This window comes from Pseudomicrostroma glucosiphilum (assembly GCF_003144135.1).
Source record: "Pseudomicrostroma glucosiphilum strain MCA 4718 unplaced genomic scaffold BCV69scaffold_14, whole genome shotgun sequence".
Taxonomy (NCBI): Eukaryota; Fungi; Basidiomycota; class Exobasidiomycetes; order Microstromatales; family Microstromataceae; genus Microstroma; species Microstroma glucosiphilum.
Window position 1 is genome coordinate 456,767 of NW_020289926.1, and position 16,918 is coordinate 473,684.

The window sequence follows — 16,918 nt, forward strand, 5'->3', positions numbered from 1 at the left end:
ACATTCTCCTATCGCAAGTGGCTCGCTGCGTGATAGTGAAAAGTGTGTTGTGATATTCAGCAGCATGTCTGCGATGCTCTTTGCGACGCTATCGCTGCTGATACGGCTGCTACTCGACTCGACTTGCTTACGGGGTACATGCAGCTCCGTGCGGGAAGAAGAAGAGGCGTGTGGAGGCGGGGCGAGGCAAGGCAAGGCGGAAGCACCGGCATCGGCGTCGGCGTCCGGCAAATGCCTGTTTTGGTTACTTTACACCTACCCCCGCCCATCTATAGCTATAGCGATAGCTACGTCCAATTGTCCGTCTAAGGACTGTACTGATCAGAGCAGCCAGCTTCATCCTTCCGGCCTCCCCTCTGCCGTCGATCTTGGCCGCGCTGATCCTCGCCTCGTCTCCATTCTTCTACTCTCTCTCTCTCTCTCTCCAGCGTCGCCATGCACGGACGGATACGCGCCCTCTCCGCCCTCGCCTTTGCAATTGTCCTCTCCATCCTGCCACTCCTGGCACTCGCTTCACCTCTAGCTAAGCAAGATGGGAGAAGGGATTCAGCTGGGGGAGAATACCACATGGTCAGATCAGTAGAAGATCTGGAGCCTGAGAAGAGGGCTGGACGACAGGCGAGGATCGCTGACGATGCTGCTGGACGTAGGGAGCGAAAGCGCGGGATGCCGTGGAGGGATCCGGGCGAGGGAGGTGGCAGCATGCTCGATGTCAGTATCGTATCAACGAGGAGTGAACAAAGCTGAGCGCCGTACCTCGTCCGTGATGGATTCATTCTCACCGCACTACTCCATCCCTTACCTCACCTCAGCTGGTCAATAACGGCCTTCGCGAACCACTCAACGTGATCCTCTCCTCCCACTCCGACCCATACATCCTCACCGACGTCGGTCTACGGGACTATGTTCGCTCCATTGGTTTTTCCTTTGAATGTCTCGATTTGCACATTGGAGAATTACAGCGAGCTAATTTGGGTGATGGAAGAGGTTGGGTAGAGGAGATGTACGAGTATAGGAGTACGAGCGGGTTTGGTGCACCGGGGAGGTGGGTGGGAGCATGCTGGGAGAGCTGGGAGGGGGGGAATCACTTCAGAGGTGAGTCGAGCATCAATAGAGGGTAGATAGACCAGGACCCCTACTCATGCATTCTCTCTCCCCGATTCCACACAGCTTGGAAACAGAATGGCTCCGAAGCCAATACCGGCGCTTGGTTCCTCGCCGTCTCGACGGAAAAGGTACGTCACTACATCTTCCATTTCGATTTTGCCCTCCTCACGCTCCCCCCTCTCCTCTCCTCTCATCTCTCATCTCAACCCGCCCCACCCACAGAACCTACAACACCACCACACCATCACACCCAATGGGTACGACTCTGGTCGGGACCAACTTGTTCGTGCCGCCCTGGAGGGGGGTAAGTTCGGCTCGCGACTATGGAAGGCAGACGTCCAGTGGATCGAGGGAATGCTTCCGAGGGGGAGTGATGGGATCAATCATGAGATTGAAATTGATGGATTGGTGGCGGTATTGACTGTGCAACGTGAGTGGAGATGCAAGTGGAAAGAGAGAGAGAGAGGAGGCGACACGGGAGACGGGAGGCGGGAGAGCTGACGCTTGATCCCTGGTGATTCTATAGGTTACTGGACCCTCCCTCCTACCAAGCCCGGCAAGGGTGCGAGTGGGGAGCAGAGCAGCGAGATCAGCTCAAGTGCCACTGTTACGAGAACGCTGGTTCGACTCTTCAAGTGGACTCTCAATGCTGGTTAAGATTTGTTGGACAGACGACGATGACCTAGAGATCCTCGACTGCTAGAGAATATGGATTTATATAACACGAACGTGATCAACACCTTTACAACGACGAATCCTCCCTTGCTGAGAGGCATGCCCTGAGAGACTTCCTTGTGTCACTCGGCCAGCAGGGCACTACAGGCCCCTCCGTCGACATCCTTCCACCTCACCCACCATACCCACGGCCGCTCCCAACGCCCAACCAAGCTCGGTGCCCGCAAGCTTCTTCTCAATCCTCACCCTCAAGTCCCGATCTCCCGGTCGGCCCATCCCATCCTTATCCTCTAGCTCATACCCAAGACTGAGCAAGGAGTGCAGATAGGTCAAGTCCAGACAGGTATCTGGTCGATCAGAGAGCTCCTTGAGTGCTTCGGGATACTTGTCGAGGGGGAAGCGGGCAGGCCAGGTTGAGGGGGAACGACAAACGTCTTCTGCCAGTGCAGCCAATTGCGGGAGGGTAAATCCCGGTGGGAGAAGAGAATGTCCATCCGAAGAGGAGAAGCCTAGAGGTGCTAGACGGTCGTAGAAGTAGGAGAGGGCGACGATGGGTGCTCCGGAGCGGAAGGTGGACATGAGCGAGGGCTGGTAGACGCCTGCAAAGGAGCATGGCGACTGGGCGCATACGCTGTGAGGAAGGAGAGAAGGACACGTCAGTCTTGTTCAAATGAAAGCACAGTCGACTGCTCGCTACGCCGTCCCTCCACTCACGCATCTTTGTCCATCATCACCTCGACCAACCTCTTGCACGCCTTGAACCCTCCGGTGGTTCCCTTGAACTTTGCCTGGATCTCCTCATCCTTTGCCCCAATTTTGGCAATGGGCGTCATCTTGTCCTTGCCCATCGCAAAGCAAGGAGATGGGATCTCCATCTCATTGGGCGAAGAGGAGAGCTGGCCTGTACGCACCACATCTGGGTGCGAGTAAGAGTAGGCATAGGCGGTGAGGGAGTTGATGGATTTCCGGGCTTGCATCAGACCGTAGCCCAGGTAGGAGTTTTGGTAGAGGGTGTAGTCCCGACCTCCAAAGTCTGTCAGAGAGGCATTGCGGAGAGAGAAACAGTATCAGCAACGAGACACGTGCCCACAGTCGACAGCCGCACACACTCACCTCGCAGCTCGTAGACGTGTTCTCCAGGATGCATGCCCTGGCTTCCGGTCTGCATATCGGGCTCAAAGACAATCTGCGTACTGGCTCCACCAAGATCCATCACTGCAGCCGTTCGTCTCCTCTTTGAGCCATTCTCTCCAGGCAGCGGTGGTCCGATCAGGCCCAGCAAATAGTTGACGGTGATCCAGGCAAATACGCCCTCGTCCTTGCCCTCCATGATCTCCACCGCACGGCCTTCATCGTCATTGGCTCCATGCGTTACCTCGGCCACGCCCGTCTTTCCATCGGCAAGTTGGAAGGGGTATTCGTCCTTGAGCATCTTGCGCACAGCGTGAAGGATGGCCTTGGAGTCGGTTGCGCCCAGCAGCCGTAGACCTGCGGTGGCTTTGACTGCGATGGGGGTGCAAGACTGCAGGGATTTGGGGATTGCTGTGAGTGAAGTCTTCAGCAGAGGACGTAGCGAGTCGGCAGCGGCCTGCCGAGCAACGATGGGAAGAAGAGAATGGTGAGAATGTCAATATGACTCTGGGGTGCAGCTTCTCCGCCGTGCTCTCCTCACCTTTGGGTCACCCCTGAAGCTGGACAAGCCTGGTCTGAGCATCTCGAAGACCTCATCTTCAAGCTCTGGAAGGGCATCGCAATAGTTGAACTAGCCGGGAAGAGGATAAGGGGGATAATCGCTGTCAGTTGGGCTTACACGACTTTCACGCCTGCTGCACGACTACGCAGAGCTCACCTTGTATACATGTACCCTGCTTCCGGTGCTCCCAGCATCAATCATAATGGCATACTGCACCACGTTCCTCTTTCCATCGAAGCTCGTCGTACACCTCGTCGTCTTCTTGGGATCCTCATGCAATGCTGGCCTCTCCCTTATTCTGTTTGCTCCACTCTTTCCTACTCCTGGGATGCCGGCCGGCTTCCACTCTTGCCATACATGATCCGCGTATCCGCCTATGGAATCTACAGCGGCTTTGCCTCTGTCGCGTGAAGCGGGGAAGAGGGAGAAGAGGAAGACTGCAGAGAGGAAAGCAAGAAGGAGGAGCATCGTGAGAGAGACGCGCGAACGTCCCGGCCGGGAGAGTGAAAAGGGAAGGACATGAGAGGAGGACGAGGAAGGAGAAGGCATCGTGGCGTACGGAGCCTGTGGCTGGCGGCTGGAGGTCAGAGATGGAGGGTAGATGCCTTGCTGGGCGTGAGATTGGGCGTGTCCGTAGTCGTCGAATGCGTCGTCGTCGGTGTCTAGGTCAAAGTCGATCCCAATTGCAGAGCTCGATGCCCTTCCTCTACCGTACTGCTTGGAAGAGCGTCGCGAGCGGGTAGGTGAATTGCCCGAGCCTGAGGAGCGTCGGTAGGGGAGATTTGAAGACGAGGAAGGAGGAAGAGGGGGCTGATATTCAGAGCCGCCGTAGCTTGCCGCGCCGTCGTGGTCGTGGCCGTTGGTGTAGGCGTTGGCGTGGTACTCTTCAAAGGGCTGCGATGACCTGCGCTTGTGCATCGAGAGGTATGTGGGTCCAGCAAGGCGATGTAGGCAGGAAGAGTCTAAGTGCTTCTGGGGGTCATGAGAGGGAGGAGGACGATGTCGATGTGTGCTAGTGATCCGCAGCTGATGATGAATCTGACTGGCAAAGGCAGGATGGTAATATTCCTTGGCTGCTGCTCCTCGTCGTCGTCTGATGTTTCTGTTATTCTCAAAAGTAACAGAGGCCCGGCTGTCACGACTGCCTGATGCGGGGGCCGTGCCGCGGCCCAACTCTCTTTCCCGCGTGGCGTGGATGAATGCTGTTTGTGCGCGCCGCACGGGAAGGCGGGTGAGCGAGGAGAAGCGGAGCGGAGCGGGAGACTGACTGGGCCCCTCCGGTTGCGCCGAGATTCAAGGGTAGTGGATATTGACCATCTTCCCATCAGTTGGCTTCCTCACCCACAACGCCCTCCTTTGCATCGCCCATCATGTCTCGCTTTCGCGCCATCATGAAGAACTGGTACTCGCCAGAGGTTCTTCCCATCTATGTGCGTTCCCTCGAACCTCGCCACAGGCAGCCCCGAGATAGCGCAAACGTCAAGCGCCCGCCAAGACTGACAACGTATCCGAATCTTTCCCCTCTGTTTTCCAACAGGTCATCACCGGTCTCGCCGTGTGCGGATCTACTTGGTACCTCACCTAGTAAGCAGTCAGAATGCCTTTAGGCGGGACGCTTGTCAGCTCCGGCAGTCAGTCCGGTCAAACTCAGGACAGAAACTCACCTTGCTCTGTCCTTCCCCCGCTCGCCCGTTTCACAGCCTGGCTCGAGGACCCTCGGTCGTCTGGGACCGAAAGAACAACCCGACTCCCTGGAACAATGTCGAGCCCGGAACTCAGACCAGTGAGTGGGCGCTTGGCTCAGAGCTCGAAAGGATCAGAGGAAGGGCGGCGAGGCATAGGAGATCCTGGACGACGAGGGGCGGCGATATGCGGAGCGCGGAGGAGGTTACCGGGTTGAGAAGAGCAGTACTGACCGATTGTCTCATCCTCTCCTTCTTCCTCCTGTGCTTGCTCTGCTCATAGAGCTGATGTCTGTCAACGTGAGTCAGAATAGTGCCTACATCGACTTGGAAATGTCTCATACTGACCTACCCACCTGCATGTATTCTGATCGTCACAGCAAGAGTTCGACAAGAAGTACAAGCGTGACAGGCGTGAGTGTTCGGCTCGGCAAGAATATCCCCTGCTCGCTCAAGGCGCAGCCCCTGACGATCTTGTTGCTCTTCCGCGTCTACAGTCTAAGCAAGTCGCACAACAATCTCCTTGTCCTCCCCCACCTCGTTCATCGACAATGCCTCTGGATCAGGTGAATTCATTACCCTTACCCCCATGCTGCAGTGCTAGAGTGACGACTGGAGAACGGCTTCTCATTACAGGGAGGGAACACAGTGGTGAGGATAGACATACACCAATACTGACAGATTGACATTAAGGTGGCATGAAATGACGCAGACAATGGAGGTGTCATCGAGCAGAGAGTGGGAAGTTGTGAAGAATCAGGATCGAACGGCATGGTCCAGATGCCTCTGCGTGGAAGATCACATCGCAGCTGGTGCGCCTAAACACAGCTGCAGACCTCTGGGGACGTAGAGCGTTCAGCTAGCTCGAACCTCTTCCTCTCCATCCCCACTGCAGGATACGGCGAGCGAGAGTCTACAACGTCTGTCGAATGGCATTGAGCATCGCTTCGATCCTTGGTCGATAGACGGTCTTGATCCAGAGCAAGGTGCGCTGCAGAAGAAATTGCGCTTGGTAAAGACCGGAGGCTTCATCGACGTTGCCATTCCAGATGCGTACGAGGTGCTGGAGGAGAGAGGAGAGCAAGATGGGGAGGTGATGGAGTGAGATGATATGACGGGATCTTCGAGCGTCGAGGTCTTCCCTGGTACTCACCACACCAGGCATTGGATGTTTGCCATTGGAGGGACTGCTTTCCTTCTCATGCAGACGGAAAGCGATGGAGAATTCCCACATTGCGCCTTGGGTGCAAATGGCCAGGACAGGCAAAGGGCCACGGTGAGTCTCCTCCTCATCCTCCTTCTCTTTCTTGACTGTCTTTCGGTAGCACCCCTCGAGGCTTTCGATCATCGATAGTGCCTTGACGGCCGCGCCCGCAGCGTGGTTCTGGGTGAAGAAGAGAGGATCGACTTGAGATCCTACTTGGACGATGAGGCAGGGGTAGATGATCTCTGGGAGGTCTGGTGAGGGGCACGGTGGAGTGGTGAGCTGTAGCTTGAGTGGCCAGAGAGACTCTTGACTCAGTGCGGGAGGGGTGGACTGCCCATTGGGTCCATTGACAGAGCAGGGTGGTTGAGAGCGGAGACCGAAGCCGTAGTCTGGTTGTGGTGTGGAGAGGGGATACGTCTCTGCCATGAAGACACCCCATGCTTCGTCCCAGGGCTCGTCATACTTCCTGCCAGTGACCATCGAACCCAAAGGCGAGCGTCAGAGATAAGTGAGGTCTGTGCTATCGCTGATGAAAGGTGACTCACGAGTACTGCAGCACGTCACTGTACCTCAAATCAGCCAGCATGTCCTGTGCAAAGTCAAGCCAGTGTGACTTTGTCTTGCCGTAGCACCCCGCTGCGCCAGCTCGCAGCCTCATAGCGGCAGATAGCGCTGCACTGCTGCCGTCTGGAGCCTTCTTACCTTCCCTTCGTAGACAGTTTGTGATATGTGACATGTGCGAGACCCGTACCTCGTCCTCTTGAAGAAGTGATTTCACCTGAATGGTAAGACACGCAGCAGGATGAGTGAGCTTACCGGCACTGACTGTGTATATCACAGGTCTTGATAGGTCCTTGCTATAGACCTACCTCGGAGTCGTCTAAGACCTCTCTGAAATGACAGGAAGTCAGGGTAGCGGCCAAAGAGAGAGCCCCTAGTGGCGCTTGGGCAGTGCTCATGCGGTGGATGAAGACGCTGGCCAACTCTAGGTTCTGCAGTCGATAGAGTCTAGGCGCCGTGGCCGTCAATGAGTCTTCTTCACTAGAAGTGCTCATCTTGTCTGTAGAACAATGAACCTCTGGGGATTGTTGGCATTCCTGACCTGTTGAAAGGCCTGTCTTGGGGGCCTTTTTGTACTTCCTTCCAGCTGCCCTGTGCAACGCGAAGCTGCTTCCGCCTCCTCGGATGCTATATCGGCCGTATGCTATCCGCTCAAAGACGCGTTTCGGATCCGCTCGGATGCTGGCTCACGTGGATTCTTTGAGTGCAGCCATGGCCATCTGGACCACAGTTGCGGAATCATCGGTACTTGAGACGTCATGGTGTAGTCGAAGTACCGTCCCGGAGCAAGCATTGACAAAGACTTGTGGTAGCACGCCCGGTGGCAAGTCTATCAGGGGCCGGTTGTATCTCCACGGGCCGAGTGTGTAGAATTGAATGAACCATCGATCAGCTTGAGGCGCTGATGGATAGGAAGCTGTACGTTTGCTTCAATCAGGGTTGCAGAAGCTTTTGGTGGACAGTAGTGGTCCGCGGAGGTGATAATACGCAAAGGTGAGGCAAGAGCACTGCAGGCAAAGCGACGTGGCACAGGTGACCGACAGTCGTTGTTCAGAGTCAGAGGCAACGGGGGTCTGCATACGGAGAGCATGCGTGCACTAGCGTTACAGAAGCTCGGAAAGGTGTCGATGATCTCGGGAAAGCTGAAAGTATGCAACAGTGGAGATCGCTGTTCGTAGTACACGATGCTCGATGCAAAAGGCCGGTCTAAGGTATCAGCCTGGCTGAGCCCCCCAAATTCGGACGTACAAGCAGCACAAGTGGACCGCGTCATAGTCTCACGTATGCCTGTGCGTTGCTCAATGGCTCTCAATTTCACACAGCACGTGCCTGTTCTTCTCCTGACAACGATACGCAGTCTCCCACGCCATCGTCTCTCTACCGCTCTGCCTGTGTTGCGATGGTGTTGGTCTCCCGCGCCGGCGTGTTGATTGAGATGCGGTGCGCATCGAGGCCAATTTGCCGAGTGGAGCGGAGGGGCGGAGAGTGAAATCGAGAGTGACACAGGGCCTTGTACCTAACGATGGATGGACCTCGCTTCCTTCCGTTGAATCACAATCATCGTCGCCATTCATCACCTCTACATCGTACCACATCCTGCTAGGCACTATAGAGTCGGAATCGTCATCCCTCGAGAGTCACTGCTGGAGTCCTGCTATACGTACCACCGAGGCGCAGCAAGAGACATTCCCTGTGCTTCTCCCCTTCAGCACTAGGACTTAGGAGGTTGCTCCTTCGTATTGTGCTACACGCTGCTGCATATACCCACTGTCATCCTCGACGGCCAGCGCATATTTGCTCAGTCAAACTCTCAGGTCATATCAACGCATCTTCTGCTTCATCTAGACTGGCGTTGTATTATACGGACGCCCATCCAGGACCTCCTCTCTCGCGGCTAGCACAACAACATGGCCTACAAGCGCTCTTCCGTCATGTATGGGCTGCCGGAGCAGGATCGGGAATGGGAACAGGTGCAAGCCAAAACCTTTACAAAGTGGTGAGTAATCCTAGAGCGCTAGATCTGCCGAATTTAGGGGAGAGAACGCTCTCACTTCAGCCAGGACACCAAGTCCCCGCCTCTGGCCTCGGCAACGTCTGACGCAGTACTCTGAACTATCCCACCGCCTTTCGATCTCTTGATGCCTCTGATACAGGCTCAACACGAAACTTCAACAAGGCGGCCACGCTCCCATGCATTCTCTGTCCACCGACCTGTCCAACGGCGTGCGTCTCATTCAGCTCATGGAGACCATGGGCGACACGTCCCTCGGTCGCTATTACCAGAACCCACGCATGAGAGTGCAGATGGCAGAGAATGTCAACAAAGCTCTTGATTTCATCAGAGGGCGCGGAGTCGTGCTCACCAATGTCGGAGCAGAAGACATCATCGACGGCAACCTCAAGCTGATCTTGGGCATGGTTTGGACTCTGATCCTTCGATTTACCATTGCGGACATCAGCGAGGAGGGAGTCAATGCCAAGGAAGGTCTTCTGCTCTGGTGTCAACGCAAGACTGCTCCCTACGACGACGTGTCGGTCAACGATTTCTCCCATTCCTGGAAATCCGGATTAGCGCTCTGCGCCCTCATCCACCGCCATCGCCCGGACTTGCTCAATTACGAGACCCTTCCCAAAACAGATGCTCACGCCTGTACCTCTCTGGCTTTTCAAGTCGCTCAAGAGCATCTCGGCATTCCACAACTCCTGGACGTCGAAGATCTTTGCGATGCCAAGAAACCCGATGAGAGGAGTGTGATGACCTACGTGGCGCAGTATTTCCACGCTTTCAGCACCATGGAGCAGGCAGAAGTGGTCAGTCGGCGAGTCGCTACCTTTGCGGAGGTGATGCAGAGCGCATGGTTGATGAAGAACGAGTACGAAGCTCGGGCGCAGAAGGTGAGTAGGTGCTTGAGCACTTCAACGCAACAGGTGAAGTCTGATCTGTTCTCGCTTTGTGATTGACCAGTTATTCGATGGAGTGACTGCTATGCAAGAGAGCTGGCGCAATTCCCGCCCTCGGGGAAGCTATGCATCTGCTCGATCCTTCTTAACCGAATTCAACAGCTACAAGTCGACGCAGAAGCGCATTTGGGTACAAGAGCGGACAGACCTCACTGCGCTACTGGGGAATATTCAGACGAAGCTCAAGACGTACAACCTGAGGGAATGGAAACCTCGTGAGGGCCTGAGGCAGCGCGACTTGGACCAGGTATGGCGGTCCCTTGCTGAAGATGAGGTCGCAAGGACTAGGATGATCAACGGTGCTATACGAGAGGCCAAAGAGGCATTGAGAGTCACCTTCGCGGCCGCGGCCAACTCGTTCGAAGAGGAGCTCCGAGGTATCTCGAGCGGCATTGCTCGGCTCAAGGGAGAGCTGGAGAAGCAGAGGGCCATCGTAGGCGAATTGTTGACAAAGGTCGAGATTGTGGGTGGAAAGGTGGGCGAGATCGAGGAGCTGGACAGGCTTTGCATCGAAGCCAACGTGGAAGAGAACGACCATACCATCTTCAATCTGGAAGATCTGAAGTTCGAGCTCGAGCTCGTTAAGAAAGCTGTAATCAGCAAAGGGACCTTCATTGACAACCAGGTGAGAGAACGATGTGATGATGCGAGATGTGTTGCAGGTCACTGTGCGCTGACTTGGTACGCCACCTCGACGTCATTGATAGATCATCTCGCGGCAACACACAAACCTCACGCCCGCTCAGCTGGAAGAATTTGAGGCCACCTACAGGTACTTTGACAAAGATTGTACAAACGCACTGACTCTTTCGGAGCTGAGCGCAGCGATGGCCTCCCTGGGGATGGTATACACCGATGAAGACGTAGAGCAGATCCACCATCAGCTCGAAGATGAATTCGGCGAGATTTCCTACGAAGCCTTCTTGAGCTTCCTGCGCGAGATCACAGAGGACACTACCAGTCCAGACCAGCTGCTCGAGGCTTTCCAAGGACTGGCTGCAGATAAGCCTTATCTCACCGAGCTAGACTTGCGCATGGCGCTCCTGCCCGCCTCTTCCATTGAGCACTTCAAAGCAGAGATGCCTTTGCTGGACGAAGAGTCGAGGAGGGAGTTTGGCATCCCTTCGCAGAACGGTAATGGTCATGACGGTGGGCAGGCGGAGGAGGGCAAGCTCTACGACTATGCTGCATATCTCCAAGGAGTGAGTGATCCCCGACAGTCAACAGCGAAAGGTACATGTTCCGCTGACGATTGTATTGACTTCCTCTGCGCTCCACTTTTGCTCAGCTCTTCGCTGGCTCACACGAAGCAGACAGCTCGATGGTCATGTCCTAGTCACCGGGCGATCTAGTCTCCAGTCCCATCAGATCATCGCACCCTTGTCAAACCAAAGCACACCATCATTGATATCCCGTGTCCGCGCCCCTGGTGGGCGACACACCCTGACAAGCCCTGTTGCTAAAGTGCTCTGTCTGCTCCATCGTCACCCTATCCTTGTAATTAGCACGTTCTTTGCTCGCTCATAACTGTGCTCTGCTGTGATGTTTGCTGAACGCAAGAAACGATGACTCTAGCAGAGATCACAGAGGAAAGCCGTGGAATTGCGGTCATCTGTAAAGGAGACGAAGCGACGCATGCCAGGTCCCCGTCCATCTATAAAGTAGGTACATCCTGCTCACCGAACATCCGTCTTCTGACCCGCCTCCACCTTTCCTCTCCCTCATCTTCCTTTCTTTCTTCACCCGCAGCCCTACCCTCACTTCCTCCCTCCGTCTCCAGCACAGCCGCCGAGCTCGCCAATACCAAGTCCGCAAAACTTTCATTGGACCAATAAGCGGCGTGAGCCTGCAGCATGCCGAGATACTCGAGGAGCTGACCTGCGGGAGAGAGGACGAAGTCGAAGGAGCCGGCGACGCGCGGGAGAACATAGTCTATGCGACCGAGGGGATTGAGGGCGAGGAAGCGAGAGGTGGCCCTTGTATGCGAGCGGGAGTCGCTGCTTTTGCTCGCGGGCTTGTCCTCTGCCGACGAAGCAGCACTTTCGCTTTGACCCTCTAGAGCCGTTGCGTCTTCACCCTTTTCGGCAGCAGCAGCGGATTGGCTCACCGTCTTGCCTGCTTCTTCCGCAGCTTCTTGACTCTCGGTGCCCGTTGGCGCTGAAGAGGATGAAGTCGCACCAGTGATGGCAGCAGCAAGGGCGGCCGTCGCTTGTTGGGCTAGACTGTCAGATGTACCGTCCGTTGAGGCTCGAGCAGAGGCAGCTGCATCGGCCTCTGTCATCTCAGCTCCTTCACGCGCTGCTTCGTCATCAGCACTGCCGTCGGTAGTACGCTTTCTGGCGTCCGCAGAGTCAGCTGAAAGAGTAGGCGGGTAGTCATGGTCTTCCTCGTCGGTATTCTTGGGGAGAACGTCATCGCCTTCCTCACCCTTGCCCTGAGCAGCGCCATCATCCTTCTTGCTCAATCCTTCTCCACTTCCCTTCTCTTCTCGCCCCCGCTCTTGCTCCTGCAAAGTCCTGGCCGCCGCCTTATTCGCCTCCTGCTTCTTGCTCCACTTCACTGCCCAGGGGTCCGTCTCGCCACTCTTCCTTCGCCCAGTCGACGCCCTTGAGCTACGCGCGCTCTTCTTTTTCAGAGTGCGTCGCGCTGAGCCTGTCGCTGCGTCATCATCGTCTGATGTGATGTCGTCAGTGTCACCACCTTCGTGATCGCTCGCCTGGCGCGAGGGAGAGGACGTAGCAGGACCAGGGAGACGCTTCGACCAGGTGTCCAGGAAGCTACGGGCTGATGCCGCAGGACCATTGGCATTTGCTGAGGGCGTGCCAGCTCCCTTCGACTTGACGCCACTTTCTTTACCATTCAAGCCACTTGACGAGCTCGAAGGCGTGAGGCCTTCGTTTGTGGTAGCAGCAGTGGCCGGTGTCTTCCTATACACATCTGGAGAGGAGCCGGGCAACGTCGAGAGGAGACCATTGACCACCTTGTCCGTCGCCAGAGCCGGCATCTTACTTGCGTACTTGGCATCGACGCATCCGTTCAGGCAGGTCCCGATTGGATCAGTGGAGTTAAAGATATTCCACACCCTGTCTGCGCTTAAGCAGCCCCACTGCCCTCCATCGGGTCGATCCAGAGCCTCGTCCTTGCGAGCACCCTTGGTCAGCTCTCGACCTTTGCGCGCAATGAGCTGTCGAGACTGCAGGTAGTAGAAGAGGGCGGCAGGAGAGCCTACGAGGTAGAGTGAGCGAGTATTGTACGCCAAGTGAGGTGAGGCAAGCATCTCCTTTGCAGAGAGATATGGTTCCACCCGGGTAGGTTGAGCAGAGAGTATATCGATGGCAAGTGCCGCCCCCAAGGAGTGGCAGATCATGGACACTTTCGGCTGAGAGCCCTTCTCTTTAGCCCGTGAGACAAAGGAAGGATTACGTTGGCAGTAGAGGGCGTAGGCTCGATTGGTTTCAGCGACACAACGTCGCAAAACCTCATGACGATGATGGCTGAGGAAGAGAGGGATGTCTAAGAGCAGGTTTTTGGTCACTTGTCTTGCCAGAGGGATAGAGTCGTTGGTGCCGAAGATGTCATCTAGTCCGACCTGATTGTTGAGATGCTCGTCATCATCGATGTCGTCGTCCTCTTTCTCCTTTGTGGGCTGGAAGTCGTTGAGCGTTGCCCGCCAATTGATGGGCAAGAAGACAAGTCTCTTTCCCTTGGCGAGACCCGCGAAACCTGGTCCTCCGATATGGATGGGCGCTGCAGTCTTGGCGCGAGAGCGAACAAGCGACTGGAAGCCGATGACGGAAATGGAGAATTCCAGCTTCTTCCACTCATCTGCCAACTTCTGACCGATGCCGTGCCAGCAGAGGATGAGCTCGATGTCTTCCTCCTCGTGCTGCTTTTCCCTCTCCCACTCTTCATCTTCGTCACCCGACTCTTCGTCTGCAGTCGCATCTTCACGGGCAGTATCGGCAGTGATGTTTGCTCTCAGAGGGGAAGGGTCTACTTTGCTCTTGTTACGTGACTCTGTATCTGCCTCGTGTCTGGTCTCTTGTATCCTTGCCTGAGCCTCTTTGAATGACTCGGCAACATCCGCCCTTTGTTTCTCGGTGAGCTGAGACGAGGAAGAGCCCGAGTAGCCCCAAGATCCGAGTCGAGAAGTCAGCGAAGACCAGAGATCTGCTTGTTGAGCGGAGGTGGACGCGGTCGACGTCGGCTTGCGGGCCGGAGACCCTTCTGCACTTTCGCCTTCTTTGTTTGGCGGCTGAGCACTGCCAGCAGGCATCGGGGATTCGTCTCCCTTGGCGTGTTGCTTGGGTGTCTCACTGCCGTCTGCCGAGGAAGAGTCCGCCTTCTTCGACATGGATACTGACCTGCCGTGACTGGCACTGTTCTTGTTGGCCTTCTTCTTTGTCAAATCTCCCCTTCTAGCTCGCATGAGCTTCTGAGCCTGATCCCAGCCTCGGATGACGACGGTACCACCTCCATGCTCTCCTGCCCAAGCAGTGAGCAGCGTCTTTGCCAGTCTTGTACTGACTCCCTCCTGATATATTCTGGCGATGTGGCTGCCAGAGAAGATGACGTACGAACCCTTGAGGCTGGCCAGGGGGCACTTGAGTTTCTCCTCGCCCTCTGCTCCGATGCCGGCAGATATCCGCAATTCTTCCGCGTACGCTTTGGTCCATGGTCTGATTTGTTCGTAGAGCCGTGTGAGCTCTGCAGTCAACTCTAGATCGCAAGGTACGATGCGGCTGCTCTCGAAGAACCAAGATCCGCGCCGTACGTGCGAGGAAGGCGCCTTCCAGAAGACGGGATGCATCAGATGTGGCGAAGGACGAAGGTCTACTTCGTACAGTCGATCTGCGCCTACGGGCACACGCCAAGAGGGTAGAGGCTGGGTGGGATCTGCTTCTGGCAGTGGCAGTGGGGTCGGCTTCGACTTGTTATCTTTGTGTGCTTCCTCCTTTGGCTCTTCCACTCTGTCCTCCTTGGCCATCTCTCCCTTCCATTTGACCAGAGCCTCCTCGAGTCGTGCGGAATCAGCAATGCCGAATGCAGTCCAGTACTTTCCTTCTGCAAAGAGCCACCGTGGGGTAAGCTTGGGTGGGCGTACGTCCAGCGTAGGGATCGAGGCGGAGCGCAGGAAGGCAGAGCGAGCAGGAGCCGAAGTCGAGGTCGAGGTCGAGGTCGAGGCAGTGACAGTGGCAGTTGGAGTACCGTCGTCATCATCGCCAGCAGGTGTAGATGAAGAGGCTGCGATGTCATCTCGTGCCTGAGGTGCAGCTTGACCTTCCCCCTCGTCCTCTGCTCCTCTCGCACCTGCCGATGAGCTTGGCCGAGGTGGAATGCGAGGGGCAGTCTTGGACGCGGATGAGGTGGAAGTCGTAGCATACTTTACCGCTGCGGCATCGTCGTCGTTGATCTGGCTGCTCTTCTCCACCATCGTCGACGAGGGCGAAGTGTGTGTGTTGCGCCGGCTCAGACCAAAGGTGGATCGGTACCGACTGCCGTTGCGGAAGCGTGAATCGCAGCCAAGGCTCCACAATCTCGCCTCGGCTGTGCCAATCCGCCGCCACGTGCTCCTCCATCCTTGCGATCAGATCACCCTCATTTCCCAGTACCTTGCGTGCATGGAAATCGTCTACGATGAATAGCTGGCCTACGTTAAGATCATGACATGATGGCGAGTAATTGAACAGAGGAACAATGGCATGGGATATCTATGCTCTACCTTCTTCCCCTTCACCAATCGTCCCGTCGCCCTCCTCGTAGTCTTCCTCATCCTCGTCCTCTGGTCCATATCGATTCTTCCTCTCCGCCTTGGTCAGCGGGACAAACCGTGTCAACAATGCCGCGACGAGGGAGGCCAGACCACCAAAGCGTAGCACCCACGCCACACCAGGAGCAGCACCTTCTTGAGCTTCCGAAGAGGCAATGTCCATCGACAGAGAGACAGGGGATGGACTGGACGAATCAAAGTGCTTGAAGATGAGCGAGGAGATGACCGACACGACGAATTGCGGAAGGACGATGCTGTGGTGCGATAGAGGAGGATTGTTCAGTTGACGATTTCAACGCCTTTCGCATTCGCAGTCAGATGACTTACGCAACGTTATGTATACCCAAGATGGTCCCTCCCTTGGTCGGCTCATCGCCATCAACGCCCCCACCATTGACGGCAGAGCCACCGTCTTGTCCAGCTTCCAAGATGCTCCTTCGACCATCAGTCTCACCCCTGCCAGGTGAGGATGCCGAACCGCTGCCAAGTGGTTGCTCTCTGACCACGTCCGCCCCGCGGGCAATGTACGAGCCGCTCCCTAGGCGACTGCTTCGTCTCGATCGATCTTGCTGCATCGATGCAGCCGATGTATTTGCATTGCGGATCGTCGAGCCGGAAGCATTGCTCGTGCTTCGCCTACTTGCCTCCCCATTACCACCCCAGAGAGGCTTTCCACACTCGCCCAAGGCCTCCACCAGCTGCTTTCGAGCTGGACTGCCCTCCACCTGTGGACCTTCCACCTCTGGCTCAACAGTCTCTACGGGTGAGCGAAGGAAGCTTGCCGACTCTCTTCGGCTCCGCCTTCTCTCCCGAGTGCGACCAGGGGAGTAGAAGTCACCTTCGAATTCATAGCGGCTGTTGCCCTCTTCGGCATCCTTAACAAAGGCCATGACGAGCGCATAGGGAACCCAGCTGGCGATAGCCCAGGAGATGCCTACTGCGCCCACCAAGAGTATGGCTTGGTCTGGCGTCGAGACGAAGAATGTCAGAGACATAAGGAGGGCATATGTCAAAGATGCCAGGGTCCAGAAAGTCCTGAGAGATAGGCCTTTGCCTCGAAGAGAGTCTGAGTCATTTGCAGACGTCTCCGAAGGATACGATGGTAATATAGAGAGGAGGATGACTCGAAGGCGAGCCTTGAGTGTGGTCGAGTCGCTCGGCCGAGGAGAGGCGAGTGACATGAGGGGTAACAGTGTGCCGAAGACGAGAGACAGGAATGCAAAGAGCCTGCGCAGGGAGTGAACGAGGGGAGGGTGGGGGGG

The 16,918-nt window shown here is 56.0% G+C and overlaps 7 protein-coding genes across 7 annotated transcripts in view; 3 read left to right on the forward strand and 4 right to left on the reverse strand.

Annotated features, from left to right (window-relative positions):
- Window positions 1-435: 435 nt before the first annotated feature.
- BCV69DRAFT_301015 (hypothetical protein) lies at window positions 436-1,764 on the forward strand (the record flags this gene model as incomplete). Its single annotated transcript, XM_025494515.1, has 5 exons — window positions 436-711; window positions 813-1,095; window positions 1,171-1,235; window positions 1,330-1,537; window positions 1,634-1,764. The coding sequence occupies 5 exons, from the start codon at window positions 436-438 to the stop codon at window positions 1,762-1,764; spliced, it is 963 nt and encodes a 320-aa protein (XP_025346022.1).
- Window positions 1,765-1,923: 159 nt separating this feature from the next.
- Window positions 1,924-3,943, reverse strand: BCV69DRAFT_278722 (nucleoside phosphatase GDA1/CD39; the record flags this gene model as incomplete). The annotated part of the gene is made up of 5 exons (XM_025491214.1): window positions 1,924-2,413; window positions 2,497-2,815; window positions 2,896-3,370; window positions 3,455-3,544; window positions 3,632-3,943. The coding sequence occupies 5 exons, from the start codon at window positions 3,941-3,943 to the stop codon at window positions 1,924-1,926; spliced, it is 1,686 nt and encodes a 561-aa protein (XP_025346023.1).
- An 888-nt stretch (window positions 3,944-4,831) lies between these two features.
- On the forward strand, window positions 4,832-6,066 carry BCV69DRAFT_284842 (hypothetical protein). Its single transcript, XM_025493186.1, has 6 exons — window positions 4,832-4,905; window positions 5,013-5,059; window positions 5,176-5,258; window positions 5,441-5,457; window positions 5,538-5,571; window positions 5,655-6,066. The coding sequence occupies exons 1-6, from the start codon at window positions 4,846-4,848 to the stop codon at window positions 5,657-5,659; spliced, it is 246 nt and encodes an 81-aa protein (XP_025346024.1). The 5' UTR covers window positions 4,832-4,845; the 3' UTR covers window positions 5,660-6,066.
- A 4-nt stretch (window positions 6,067-6,070) lies between these two features.
- On the reverse strand, window positions 6,071-7,419 carry BCV69DRAFT_301018 (hypothetical protein; the record flags this gene model as incomplete). The annotated part of the gene is made up of 4 exons (XM_025494516.1): window positions 6,071-6,220; window positions 6,311-6,830; window positions 6,910-7,142; window positions 7,234-7,419. 4 exons carry the CDS (start codon window positions 7,417-7,419, stop codon window positions 6,071-6,073), a joined length of 1,089 nt encoding a protein of 362 aa, XP_025346025.1.
- A 1,060-nt stretch (window positions 7,420-8,479) lies between these two features.
- On the forward strand, window positions 8,480-11,424 carry BCV69DRAFT_284844 (hypothetical protein). Its single transcript, XM_025493187.1, has 5 exons — window positions 8,480-8,921; window positions 9,079-9,820; window positions 9,891-10,511; window positions 10,594-11,088; window positions 11,175-11,424. The coding sequence occupies exons 1-5, from the start codon at window positions 8,833-8,835 to the stop codon at window positions 11,220-11,222; spliced, it is 1,995 nt and encodes a 664-aa protein (XP_025346026.1). The 5' UTR covers window positions 8,480-8,832; the 3' UTR covers window positions 11,223-11,424.
- BCV69DRAFT_284845 (hypothetical protein) lies at window positions 11,175-15,382 on the reverse strand. Its single transcript, XM_025493188.1, has one exon. The coding sequence runs from the start codon at window positions 15,318-15,320 to the stop codon at window positions 11,541-11,543; it is 3,780 nt and encodes a 1,259-aa protein (XP_025346027.1). The 5' UTR covers window positions 15,321-15,382; the 3' UTR covers window positions 11,175-11,540.
- Window positions 15,383-15,505: 123 nt separating this feature from the next.
- Window positions 15,506-16,918, reverse strand: part of BCV69DRAFT_284846 (hypothetical protein) — a 2,865-nt gene continuing 1,452 nt past the window's right edge. Inside the window, exons 3-4 of the mRNA XM_025493189.1 lie at window positions 15,984-16,883; window positions 15,506-15,910 (exon numbers count right to left, since the gene is read on the reverse strand). Of these exons, the coding sequence (XP_025346028.1) occupies window positions 15,598-15,910; window positions 15,984-16,883 (1,213 nt within the window). The 3' untranslated portion in view covers window positions 15,506-15,597. The remainder of the gene's footprint in view (window positions 15,911-15,983; window positions 16,884-16,918) is intronic.